The sequence below is a fragment of the Rhinatrema bivittatum genome, chromosome 1 (assembly GCF_901001135.1).
Source record: "Rhinatrema bivittatum chromosome 1, aRhiBiv1.1, whole genome shotgun sequence".
NCBI classification, from domain to species: Eukaryota; Metazoa; Chordata; class Amphibia; order Gymnophiona; family Rhinatrematidae; genus Rhinatrema; species Rhinatrema bivittatum.
Genome location: NC_042615.1, coordinates 344,140,897 through 344,155,194, shown reverse-complemented (window position 1 = coordinate 344,155,194; position 14,298 = coordinate 344,140,897). Strand labels below are relative to the sequence as shown.

The following is a 14,298-nucleotide window of genomic DNA, read 5'->3' as shown; positions in this document are numbered from 1 at the left end:
GTGTAAGTTCTGAATCATGAGCTCAGGACGGTCCCTTTTTGGTTAAAACTGAGAATCTCTGTAAGGCTGGGGGTGGGGGAGGAAGGTAATTGCCTGCCACTTGACTCCACTGGGGCCACAAAACTGTTTACGGATCTTGGCCAATAGGGAAAATTTAACCTCCCATTAAAAACAATAAAAGTCATTATTATTATGATGTTTTTTTTTTTACAATAAATCTCTGTAACTGAATTAAAAGGAACTCATCTTTTTAGGAACACAAAATACTCATAAACTTATTCATGCTGCCATAAACAGCAAATGCTATGATCCTGGCACCTTTAAGGAAATGTGTTTATCAAACAAACATCTTGCAAACATCGGAAGTGCTGAAAACCTGAAAGATAGCTGGAGTTGGCCCACATTAACCATGCATCATGGATCTCCACTGGAAATGCAGATTCATGGTGAGCCCCGCATTACAAGCACCGTGTTATCTGTAAAGGTGCAAAAAACACTTCAACCTCTAACGCATCTGCTTTCCTTGTCACGATTGGTCCCCCTCGCACATATACTGTAATTAAATCTGAAATCCAAGTACTCATTAGTGGGAAACAACTGATTTGTCTGCAGATGGAAACCTGTCACTCCTCCCTTACTGCAACTGAGACATGAGAAATAGCAGTTCCCGAAATACAACCATGTTGGTTTTTTTTTCTCACTCCTGTCCCTGCCTGGGAAACAATTAATGAAAGAAATTAAAATGACAAACAGGTGTGCTTCATTTTAATTTGATTTTAAATCAGCAAGCCTGCTCTAAAATAGAAATATGCAAAATAAAAAAAAGCTAACATAAAGATCTGAGGTACATTTTTCCTCTGGGGATTTAGTTCAGTTTTTTTTTATGCAAATGACTTTCTAATGATCAGCATAATCCAGGTACTACATTTTCCAGGGTCTGTTAGAGCTGTTGGTTTTGTTTGTTTGGGGGGGGGGTTTTGTTGTTGTTTTTTTTTAGAAAGTTTCCTATAGATATTGACACCTTGATAAATTAATGAACTCAACCATTTATACACTGATATTATATTACAGCTGTATTCATGTCATTCACATAAAATCGGTCCTTTATGTCCGGTATATACAGTATATACTGTACAGTTGTGTATACTGTAAAATACATGTGTCTGTATGTATGCATATATAATGTACATGTGTGTGTATCTCTATCCATCCAACTAAAGAAAAATTGGACAGACAGATATATGTGTGTAAAGAGATGGGATACTATAGATAATAGATAGTTACACACACACTTCGGTGGTTTCTGCACACCTTATCAAGTCATAATGGAAAGAATGGTCGCTGGTTTTTAACAGCCATTAGTTTAAACTCTATGAAAAGAGACTTCTATAATTAATCTTTTGCTTTTTTGTCTTTTTTTTGTTTCCAGCAAGCATCATTGGAAGAAGACCAAAGCAGAGCAAATATTAAGTTAAATATATATTTCAGCCCAGCTGCATTACATAACTCTGTAGGAGAAGCAGGCTGAAAGAGGTTTTAATCTTTTCTTTTTCATTTTCTTTGAAAATTATTATTATTATTATTTTTTAAATCCTATCATCTTCTGAAGAACGATGGGTTTCGCAGGCAGGCGGCTAGTCACCTGCAACAACCGAGGGGTCCTGCAGAAGCTTCCAGGCTGCTGTCGGTGTCAGATGCCAGGGTCTGATCGGTGGACATGGAGGAGATGTCATTGACTGATGAGGATGGAGGGAGACTCTCGCTGCTGTTCACTGCTGCACCTGCGCTAAGAAAATGAACATCAGCGTGATTAAACCCAAGGACCCCTTCATACAGGAAACCAAAACCACAGACGTTTGACTTAAAATGACAGTGGTCATCTAATAGTCTGACTGTAAACAACTGAACAGAATTGTTCTAACTTTCCAGAGCTATCAGCATTTCATTCTGAGGTGATTTGAAGGCATATGGGAGCACAATATGTAATTTATACTGTGGCATTACTGACATAAATAAATATAGGGGCTGCCAGTTGTATCCCTGTCATAAAAGGTATTCTGAATTTCAGATCTATTCTGATCTCTGCCCTATTCAATACAATAAAAATGCAAATCACTGGCATATATGCTAACAAAAACTCAACTAACTCAAATAACTAAATTATTTACTGCTTCAGAATGAGTAGATGCAGACAATAGTCACAACAGAATTGGCAAATAGTCAGAAACTCCCTTAGGTTTACTGCCAGTCCAAATAAGGTACAGAATAACATAGCGCAAAATGAAGTGCATCAATGGACAATACATTATGCATAGGGGAGGGGACACACAACATCAGTATTTACTCGCTTTAACTCACATATTCTGAAAAAAAATTGGAGAAATATTTTTCTTTACTTTTTCAGAGACATAGATATTAAATTACTTTTAAAATAACTCAAATAAAGGAAAAGGTAAAATCTTTGGTGAAAATAAAAGTGGCGACAGCAGGGGTCAGGATGTCTGGCTAACATATCAGAGGATGGTCATGAAACAGTATAAGGAAGGATGAAAGGAAGGAAGAAGTAAAGAAAAATAGGAATTATCTCTGTCTTATGACAGCAGGCTAATATTTAATATAATTGCAAGTCTATTTACATAAAAACATAAGAACATGCCATACTGGGTCAGACCAAGGGTCCATCAAGCCCAGCACCCTGTTTCCAACAGTGGCCAATCCAGGCCATAAGAACCTGGCAAGTACCCAAAAACTAAGTCTATTCCAAGTTACCATAGCTAGTAATAGCAGTGGCTATTTTCTAAGTCAACTTAATAGCAGGTTTGTCAGTTATTAATTTCAAGTGGATTTCCTTTATAAAATGGTTGGGAATGACTAAATATAATGAGGGCATGATACCATTTCTTTGGGTTAAGTTAATGGATGTGAGGTGCCGCCTTGGGTCAGCCATTAGATGGCCCTAGGTCCCTGTTTAGAAACATCTCTGTGAGCCTTCCAATGCTTTCAACCCCTCCCAACCTGTATGGCTGGAATTGGTTGCCTGTGCCTATTTAGTGAAGCCTTTTTAATATTCGGGATGGTCTTTTGAGTTAACTTCAGAGCAGTGAGGATGCAGTTTTTTTCACTCTCTGTGGGTCTTCCCTGCCTCATCAGGAAATCTAGCTTAGAGGAGATTTTTCATTGTGCACTCCCTGCCAGGGGCTCTCCTCATATTTTTTGCAGTGAGATAGATGCTTGCCAGATTCCCTTTGGGAACTTCCGTGAAGGGGCTAAAGACCTGTGAGCCTCATTCTACTCCTTAGGTGAGACAAGTGTGAATGACAGATGCCAGCAATGTGAGATTTTTGAGGGCCAAGATGTATCCTGATTTTTCCAAAAGGGACGGCGGCTTAAACCTTGCACCCTTTGGAGAAGGCTTCCCCAGACACAAAGGACAAGAGGCAGGGGTGGATTGGCCTATTGAGGCTTCGGGCATGCCACTGCAATCAGCACCAAATCACATTTGGTGTTGGTTGCAGCGGCCCATGCCTGCGGAGCCACTGGGTCCAACATCAGCCTCTATCCGCTCTTCTCTGCTTTTAATTTTCAGTGTAGCGGCTACATGGGGACTGCTCCCCTTCTCCTTAACTGAAGACTGAAGCCGCTGGCGGCCGCTAGAGACCAGGCTGGCGGTGCCAAAGACTGAAGCTGCTCAGCTGGGGGACGGTGTGTGTGTGTATGTATTTGAGATCAGGAAGGTGCTTCTGTGTGTGTGTGTGTGTGTGTGTGTATATACATGTATGTGAGAGGGGAAGGGTGTATGTGTGTGTGGTGTGTATGTGAGGGGGAGGGTGCTTCTGTGTTTGTTTGTGAGCATGCTTCTGTCTGTGTGTGTGAGAGAGAGATGGAGCATGTTTCTGGCTGTCTTCGGCTGAGAGAGATAGAGAGAAAGAGAGTGCTTCTGTCTTTGTGTGTGTGTGAGAAAAGGAGATTGCTTCTATCAGGGTGTATGTGGGAGGGTGGGAGGGAGGGAGTAGAAAGTTTGTGCATCCACTCTCTCTTGCTAATGTATGACAATCTTAGGATGACTGAAAATTGAACATTCCCAGGAATGGAGAACATAAGACATTTTTATCTTTATTTTTTGAATTATTCAATGTTAATTGATGTGTCTTCCAAACACCAAAAACATTTCAAAACAGTAAATTAAAAAAAAAAAGTTTTAATTATTGGGTCTTCTATTTGTCAACCATTTTGAAATATTTGTTCATTATTTTAGTATGGTTTTACTATTGTAGTTTATATTTCTTAGTTTTATTTTTTGATGTTTTATGAGGAATGATAATGTTTTTGCTTTTTATATACAGTGTCTGGCTTGTTGTGGTTTCCAGCTCAGTTTTTGTCTGCACATTAATATATATTTTTGGTGACTAGAATACAAAATTCTCAGGTATGGAGAGCGGTGAATTATTTTTATTAGTTGTTTAATGCGTCTGCTGTTTTGAAATATTTTATTGGTGTTTGGCAAATATTTTAAACATTTCCCAATGAGTTTTTATTTATTGGATGTTCTATTTATCAGCTGTTTTGAAATATTTGTTCATTTGTTTAGTATGGTTTTCTAATATATTTTATATTTCTTGATTTTATTGTTTGATGTTTTATGTGGAATGGTTACTGTTTATCCATTGTCACACTGCATACAGAATCTAGCTTGTTGCAGTTTCCAGTTCAGTTTTTCTTTATGGTGTCTTTATTCTGTATTTGATGAGAGCCTTTATCAGACCTAGGTGAGGTAAGCATGAGTCAGATACCCTGTAGGCTGGTTTTGAAAAAATTCCCCAGGGCTGAAATGTTCCTGCAATCCGCCTTTGACAAGGGCTGAAGACCTGTGAGCCCTAAGAGATTTTTGTAGCAAGCAAGTATTCGGATATTGTTTTTGAGGAGGTTTTTTGACCCACCCCTCCCATAAGGGTTCCAGGGCTGGGATAGCCTGTTTCCTGTTTCCTAAGACTTTCCCTGCAGAAGAAGTCACCGACACTAAGACTAAAAAGAAGGATGAAGATATTTGGAGACCTCTCCTGGGATCTCCACCCCATGGGACCAGGACAGGTTGGAAGACTGTGAATAAACTGGAGCCAGGTAGGACTTTTTCGTGTTTGAGGGGTCCCCCTCCAACAGGATTCCCATTTAAAACCTTTGCAATGAAACACATGAAAACGCCTGGGAAAGTCTGTTCTTAATGCATCAGCCTCTAAAGATGAACATAAGGAGAAATTATATGGAACATTCCATACTTTAATTTGAGAGTTCAAGTTTTCAAACGCATTTCTTAAATTTTGCATGTGTGAGAGACTGACTTGCTTTGCTTAGATTTCTCATTCTTTTCCCTGTTTTTATTTTGTTGGGTTTTTTTTTTTTACTTTTAATCGTTTTCATCTGAGTGGAAAAAGTAAAATATCTCACTGAGTAGAAAAACTTCAGCAAGCCATACTTACTAATGGGCCGATACAGTAAAATGTGCGGGAGAGCCGGTGCTCTGAGGCGAGCACCCGCTCTCCCAACACACGCCCAGGCCACTCTCCTGTGTGCGTGATTCTGTATTCGCTAGCGCATCCCTAGCACCTCCTTATTGGCAGAAGCGGCAGCTGTCAGCGGGTTTGACAGCCGACGTTTAATGTTACCGGCGTCGGTTGTCGAACCTGCAGATAGCCACGTTTTTTTCTGCTTTTCTGTACACTTTCCCGGTGCCGGCAGAAGTTAATTTCTGACAGTAAAATGTGCGGCTTAGCTGCACATTTTAATTTCTGGATCGTGTGGGACTAACTAATAGGCTCATCAACATGCATTTGCATGTTGCGGGCGCTATTCGTTTCAGAAGGGGGGAGTGGCCGCGCATTTTCCACGCGCTATTACCCCTTACTGTATAAGGGGTATAAATAGCGCGTGGAAAACGCGTGGCCAAACGGGGGCTAATGGTGCACTCGGCCGAGCGTACCATACTGCATCGGCCTGTAAGTCTTCCCCCACCCCTCCACCTTTTTTGTTGAAGTATCCAATGCTTAATCACCTCGCAGTAGCCGGCAAAATGGGTTTTCTTCTCAGTCCTTATTCTAGAAACTGCTACAGATTCAAAGTACTCGCTAGCAGAATTCCTCAGCTTGGTCATACTTGCAGAACATAGACAGACCATCAAATACAGAATATCTGAATACAAATTACAAATGTGCAGAAAAAAACTGAAATGGAAACCCCCAAGAAGCCAGACTGTACGCATTACAAAACTGAAAAGATAAAAACAAAAATATATTTCCCCCCTACGATTAAGGCAAGCTCCTATTGTCAATGTTGTGGGGAGTGGGTTGTGCTAAGTTGGAGATGCAGAGCTCCTGCCAGTTTTCTTGTGGAGAATAGGAGAGGGGTGTTTTGTTACATAACACTCACCCCCACTACCCACTAAGTTGATGGCCCCAACGTAACACCCCCCCCCCCCACCCACACACACACACACACACACACACACCCTCCCCTTCCCTCTCCCTTTGGTACTTTACTTTCCCAAGTGCAACACCAGTGCCCACAGTCATCACTTTGCCCAGCATTGGTATCCTCCATCGCCTTCTTTCCCCTGTGCACAGCAGTCAGCCTGCCAGCCTCCATAACCCCTCCTTCCCCAGCAAGCCAGCCTCAGCCCACCCTTCAGCCTCAGATGACTCTCCTACCCTCAGCTACCTTCAGCCTCAGGCTCCCCCTCACCAAGCAAGCCAGCCTCCCTTCTCAGAACCCCTCCCCTCCTGCGGGCTGGTCTTTAACTGACCTGCAGGGCAGTTACTCTTGATCTGGTCAGAAAGTGCTCGTGCTGTGATGTGGGTCTCACACTGGTTTTCTGTGAGGGCGCCTGTGTTATGCTGATCTGCTTGTCTCGTGAGACCTGCATGTGGCAGTAGCACTTCCGGGATGGCAGCTCAAAATTTGGTGGCCCGCTCTATACCAACACCTATGATTCACATTATTATATAACAGTGCTGCATACTTCGAATAGCACTATAGAAATGTTAGGTAGTAATAGTATATTCCAAAGGCAGGGCCATTCATGAAATATTGGGGGTGGGGAGTGGGAATTGAGCCACAGGCCCAAACTGCACTGTTTTTTTGTGTCCACCGGTCTGGCTACAGGTAATTTTAGGTGAGTAAATTCAGCAGGACATTTATCCCATTGAATATCCAGGACAAGTAATCTGGCTATCTTTGGCTGGATAGCTTGCCAGCTCACCGGCTTACTGAATATTACCCCTTCTATGTCTTAAAAAGAAGGATACATTGTTTACTACAATTATCATGCTTTTGAAATACAATGTGAATTGATGTGAAATTTTATTTAATGCTTTTTTTTATTTAATGCTTTTATATACCGGTATTAGTATGCAAACATCATACCGGTTTACATTGTAACTGAAAGGTGGAAAATACAATTAACAGGGAGGGGAAAAGGGAGGGAGTAAATACATAGTGCAGTAAGAGAGGAAAGGGAACATCAGCTTTGAGAGGTAAATAAAAGGGGAGGTATTTACAAAGGAGAGAGGTATGAGAAAGGAGAGAGGTATGAGAAATGTGATTCCTGGAAGTGAGCAGCTGCCTTGTTTGATGACTACTGTGAAGCAGAACATAAAAGGCACAATTCACAAACGCTTTTTTCCCCCAAAGACCCAAAATGGGAGAAAAGCCTTCGTGTAGGGGTGGCCAACTCCGGTCCTCGAGAGGCACAAACAGGCCTGGTTTTCACAATATCCACAATGAACATTCATGAGATAGATTTGCATTCATTGCCTCACTTGTAATAATGCACTACACTTCCAGGCCTCCAGGCCTATTAATGACTAAGGGATAAAGGTCAAAAATCCAGAAGTGAAAGCAAACTTTACCAACAGTTCATCCACCCAGGTCACTAACAAATGGAAAGCTCTTTTAGAAACAATGGGGTAGATTTTAAAAGGGTTACGCGCATACGTTATGCATGTAACCCTTTCAAAACCCCCCCTGCGTGCGCCGAGCCTATTTTGCATAGGCTCAGCGGCACGCTCAAGCCCCAGAATGCGCGTAAATCCCGGGGCTTTCCTGGGGGGCGTATCGGGGCATGTTGCGGCGGCACGTCATTCGGGGGCGTTCCGGGGGCATGGCCGAGGCCTCCGAAATTGCTCCCGGACCGGGGAATCGTGCAGCGGTGGCCGGCCAGCGCTGCACGAGTTACGCCTGCCTGGGGCAGGCATAACTTTCGCGATAATGGTAGGGGGGTGTAGACAGGGCTGGGGTGGTGGGTTAGGGAGGGGAAGGGAGGGAAAGGTGGGGGTGGCCGAAGGAAAGTTCCCTCTGAGGTCGCTCCAATTTCGGAGCGGCTTCGGAGGGAACAGGCAGCGTGTGCAGGGCTCGGTGCATGCAAGGTGCACAAATGTGCACCCCCTTGCGTGCGCCGACCCCGTATTTTATAAGATACGTGCGGCTACGCGCGTATCTTATAAAATCCGGCGTACTTTTGTTTGCCCCTGGTGTGCGAACAAAAGTACACGCGGGCGTAGTTTTATAAAATCTACCCCAATATGTATACTATAATATATATATTATATATATTTATATATATCTTTCAAGGTTATCTAAACTGTCCAATGTGTGTGCATGCTCCATCCAGTCTCACCTTGAAGATATATGACTTGCCTTTATAGCTCAGAAGCAAGGGATCAGCAAGTTACTTGCGATTTTACAATAAACTGCTAATCACTTTTCAAAATCATTCAGTTTTACATTTCATTTTTACTTGATGACCACCTGCAAGAGTTGAAGGCTACTTATTAGAAGTACCTGAAGGCGACGGCTGTCCTTTTACTACACCATTTTTAGTTTTTTCTTCAAAATTCATAACTTCCTTGTAGATCAGTTCTGTGAGGGGAAAAAAGAGTAATTAGGAGACCTGCAATGGCCAGCTGGTGCATTGATGAATTAGTGCTTATATTCTCAAAATTGGAAGGAAACTGTCTATGCTCAATTACACAGGGCAATTATACCGTAAACCCAGGCTGTACCTTACCAAGGACTTTAACATCCCTTCTAGCATTAAATGCAATCCTACACCATAGCAGAGAGTGCACCACAGGAGAGGCTACCGGCGGGCAAGAAAGGCCTCTGAGCTGGGGATGCTGATTGTCATGATTGCCACTATGGCCTAGGCATTGCCTGGCATATCAAAACTGGATTATTTTTTTGGTTCACTCTTATTTAGGTAAAAACATCCCCCCCCCCTCATTAAAATCCCCTTTCTCATGTCAAGAAATGGGATGAAGCACTTAAGGAATACATAGGAAATCTCAATCTACTTCAATTTATAGTGGGAATTCTATTATGTTTTCAACTATTTTTTTTTTCTCATTTAGAGTATCCTAACATTTTTAGAGCCAGCCATATTCAATTTAAACTTCAAAATATATAGAATATCAAATCTGTAGTGTCTGCTATTGTAGTTACATTTAACTAATATTCTAAGTTCACCTTTTGTCTATACTGGTATCCTAAGGTAAGACTATAGTACTCTTTAAATTTCCTAAAAATTCATCAGTGAATAGCAATATTGAAACTAATAGAAGACAATGGGCACATCTAGGCAGCCCATTTTCCTTTCCCACTCAGGGGTGGTTCTATAATGAGGCAGGGCGAGGCTGCCGTTTCAGGAGTCAGAATTTTGAAGCGGCAAAAAGTGCCCCTTCAAAATTCTGCCCAGCCCCCACCTCACCCTGCCTCCTCCCCATTGTGCTACCCTCCCGACTCCCCAAGACTCATAAAAACCCCTGGTGGTCCAGCGGGGGGGCCAGACAGACCCTTTCCAAGGGCAAAATAAGAGACTAACAAAATAAAGAAATATAAACATCAATCATAAAAGTAAAACCATACTAATAAAAAGAATAATTATTAAAAAACTAATGAGAACAACATTCAATAATTAAAACCTCATGAAAAATGTTTATAAAATTTCCCAGAATACTAATATAAGATTTCAAAACAGCAGACACGTCAATTAATATCAAATAATAAAACTAATAAGGATTTTAAAAATCTCCCACCGGGGATGTTTCGATTTCCAGCTGCTCTGAGATTACTGTGGATTGGGGGAGCTGTACAAACGTTTTCCTCTCTCACGCATACACACACACTCACAATCTCTCTCACACACACCCAGCTTTCCCCCACCCACACCCACACTCTCACCCACTCATCCACCCATCCACACAGGTAGTCATCCATCCAGATCCACACACTGTCAGTCACACATACACACACTAATCCCCACACAAAGGCTCTCAGATAGCCACACTCAGTCTCTCAAAACCCCACCCCCACACTCACAGCCTTTCTCTCTCACACTCACACACACCCTCTCATCGGCACATATACAGGATCTCACCCATCCACAAACATACACCCAGGCTCTCACCCATTCACAGGCTTTTACCCTTCCCCCATACACAGTCATCCACCCACACCCACACATAGGCAGTCACACATACACCCCCTCCCTCACACACAGCATCTCACCTAGCCACCCAGCCACACACCCACATACTCTTAACTTCCATGTATGCACAGCCTCTCACCCACATATACACAGGAGATCACCCAGGGAGTCATACACACACACACACACACACACACACTCAGGGAGTCACCAATCCACATTTTGTTTCTCAAATGCTCACACCAACCCCAAACACAGATTCTCATCCACACACATTGGGGCAGATTTTCAAAGGGTTACGCACATACGATTTGTGCGTAACCCCCGAAAAGCTGCCCCAAGCTGCCCCTGCGCGTGCCAAGCCTATCTTGCATAGGCTTGGTGGTGTGCGCAAGCCCTGGGACGCACGTATGTCCCGGGGTTTACAAAAAGGGGCGGGCGTGGGCAGTCTGGGGCGGGGGCGTGGCCTGAGCCTCCAGGCACAGCAGCCATTTGCCACTGTGCCCAGGATCGCGAGCCGGCCATCGGCCAGCGTGCGTAAGTTATGCCTGCCCGGAGGCAGGCATAACTTCTTCAACAAAGGTGCGGGGGGGGGGGGGTTCTAGGTAGGGCTGGGGGGTGGGTTAGGTAGGGGAAGGTGCAGGGGGAGGGGGCAGAGGGAACGGAGGCAGGCTGCGTGGCTTGGCGCGTGCAAGTTGCACAATTGTGCACCCTCTTGCGCGTGCCGACCCTGGATTTTATAACATGCGCACGGCTGCACGAACAAATCTGCGCCCGCACGCAGGTTTTAAAGTCTGCCCCATAGGCTCTACCCCAGCCACACATACACACAGGGCCTGGGCCTCTTCTTTAGCTGCAAGAAGGATTGGATCTGCTAGTGGCACTAGGTCCTTCTTCTCCCTTCTGCTGCCTTATAAATATTAGGGATGAGCATTTGTTTAAAATGAAACTGCAAAATGTGTCGAATAAGGTTAATTTGTTTCATTCGAGGGCCCTGAAATGAATTGGAGGCCCGCCAAATAAAACAAATCTTATTAGCTTGTTTCATTTTAAACTGTTTCATGCCTAGTTCTAATCCCGAAACTGGGGCCTCACCTAGGGCATAGGCCCTGGCTGGGGTCTCGGCCCAGACCCAGACCCAATGCTGTGACCTGACACGGAGGCCAAGGCCCAAGCAGGGGCAATGTCCTATGCCCGAGCATGATGCTGGCGTCACGGCCTAGGCCTGAATCCGGGGCCTCGCCAAGGCTCAAAGCAGGGGCTGTGGCCTGGGCCTGAGAGTGACATCTGGGTCTCAGCAGAGGCATTGGCCAATGCCAGGGTCTCAGCAGAGACTCCCAAAATTTAAAAAACAAAAAAAACTTACCTTATCCATCAGGAATCCGATGAAGGCCGAGTCCTGATGCCGGGGCCTATGTCAAGTCCCGACATGAAAGCCAAGTCCTGACACTGGGGTTTCAGCCCAGATCCAGGCTAGACTCCGCGACCTGGCTCAGAGGCCGGGTCCTGACCTTGGGGCCTCAGCCTGAACCCAGACCCGATGCAGTGATCAACCTGGAAGCCCGGCCCTGACACTGGGGCCTTGACCTAGGCTGGGGCCCGGACCCAGGACTGATGCTGTGACCCAGTCCAGAGGCCATGTCCTGATGCTGGGGCCTCGGTCTAGACCAAGGCCCAATGCCACAACCAAACCTGGAGGCTGACTCGTGATGTCCAGACCCAGGCCCAACACCAGGTTCTCAGCCAGGAGGCCGCAACCCGATGCATGGGCCTCAGCCCAGGGTCAGGCCAAGGCCTCGGAGCATCTTCTTTCTTCAGTACTTGCAAGCCAAATGACACCGTCCGCTGGGGTCACACCAGAGTTAATTAACTCCGGTGCATTCACCCCACAGACAGTGCCATTTTGATGTACAATAATGCCATCCTGCGCAACCCTACTGGACAGCATCATTTGGCTTGCATGTGCCAAATAAAGAAGAAGATGACGAAGAGGCTCTGAAGCCTGGGCCTGACCTTGGGTCAAGGCCCAGGAATGAGGATCCAGCCTCCTGGCTGAGGCCCTGGCATCAGGTGGGGATCGAGGCCTATGTTCCTTTGTCGGGACCCGTCTTCCAGGTTGGGTTATGGCATTGGGGCTGGATCTGGGCCCCAGCCTCCGGGTCAGGTCGAGGCATCAGGCCTGTGTCCGGGCCTAGGCCCTGGCATCTCAACCCGGCCTTCCGGTCAGGCCGAAGCCTTGGTCTTCAGTAGGCTTAGGTTGCGGCGACCTACTGCCACCTCAGCCTACGCAAGGCCTAGTCTTCAGCCGGCAGATCCCCACCGGACGGTAAGTGGGGGCGGGGGATCCTGGTCCTGGCATTTTTTCAGGCAGGTGGTTGGGAGGCCTTGTTTTTGTTTTTGGAAGTTTTTTCTTTGTTTGATTCGTTTTTTCTCACAAATGAAAATTAATCAAACAATCCATGAAATGAAATTTGAGAAAAAGAAGCCTCAAGAATACAAACAGAAAATGTAAATAATTTTTTTTCTCCTGCACATCCCTAATAAATATCAAACAATAAAATCAAGAAATATAAAACCACACTCATAAAAAATTTCAAAATAGTTGACAAATACAATAACATTAAATACTTAAAATCTCATAAAATTTAAAAAAAATGTACCAAACAACAAAAAAATGTTGCAAATAAGCAGGTACAAACAATATCACCCAATGATTAAAACTAACAAGAATAAAAAAAAATCACCAATTCTGCATAACTGGGAATTTTTATTTCAAGATGCCCTTAGATTGTTGTGAATTTGCTGGTAGGGTGGAATGGGGGAAGGAGAAAGAATTGTTATGCACAAATTTTCTTCTCTCTCTTTCAAATACACACACTCACACACATACATACTCTTTCTCACACACACACACTCTTAATCATACACACAGGCTCTCCCAATTACATACGCATACATACACTCTCCCACATTCATTTCCTCACTCCCACACAGCCTCTCATTCACTTACACAGAATCACTCTCTCTCTTTCACACACCCTCACTCTCTCACACATGCTCCCTCTCTCTCTCACACATGCTCCCTCTCTCTTTCTCATTCATGTACATGTATCCTCATTCACACACCCTCACTCATACAATCTTGCTCTCTCTCTCACTAACACACGCACTTCCTCTCTCTCACACACAAGCATACTCACATACTAACACATGGGCTCTCTTTCTCTCTCATTCCAGAACTCTTCCTGACTTCTTCTGCTGGGGGAGGATGAGCTCTGCACGCAGCCTTCCCAAACCTTTCTTCTGTCTTGGGCTGCAGGCAAGTTAGGCTCCACCCACAGCCCTGCCTGATATATCTCCTTGAACTGTTGCCCTCCCGGGTCTCCTCATCTTCAGCTGTAGGCAGGATGAGCTCTGCCTGTAGCCCCCTAGGCTGCTTTCTTCATCTTCAGCTGCAGGTGGGATAAGTTCCACCCACAGAATTTTTTGGCCTTGTCATCTTCCTATTTTCTTCATTTGAGTCTGTTTTCTGTTTTTGAACAATGCCCATTTGGCTTTAACCAATTCTCTCCTCACCATTAAACCATGTTGGCAGTTGGTCTTCCTTTGACCTCATTTTATTTGGGCTTTCAAGATAGCATTTTTAAGCAATGTCTGTGTTGTGGAGCGCTAGGAGAACGATCCCACTTCCAGGGAGATGTGTGTCCTTGGGCCACGGCTCGACCCCAGGGGAACCCTGAGGAGGTGCCGCGGTAGGCGTGGCATGCCCGAGCATGGGTTGGACAGGAACGAGGCTGGAGTGAAGACTGGGAAGACTGACCCTC

At 44.6% G+C, this 14,298-nt stretch overlaps 1 protein-coding gene across 4 annotated transcripts in view; it reads right to left on the bottom strand.

Annotated features, from left to right (window-relative positions):
* Positions 1–952: 952 nt before the first annotated feature.
* MAPK10 (mitogen-activated protein kinase 10) overlaps positions 953–14,298 on the bottom strand; it is a 475,339-nt gene continuing 461,993 nt past the window's right edge. For 3 of the 4 annotated variants that reach the window (XM_029599243.1, XM_029599225.1, XM_029599259.1), the window contains exons 12-13: positions 8,830–8,907; positions 953–1,781 (exon numbers count right to left, since the gene is read on the bottom strand). In XM_029599243.1, coding sequence (XP_029455103.1) covers positions 1,639–1,781; positions 8,830–8,907 — 221 coding nt within the window. In that variant the 3' untranslated portion in view covers positions 953–1,638. Of the gene's footprint in view, positions 1,787–8,829; positions 8,908–14,298 lie in introns of all 4 variants that reach the window. The other variant, XM_029599251.1, reaches the window with a different exon arrangement.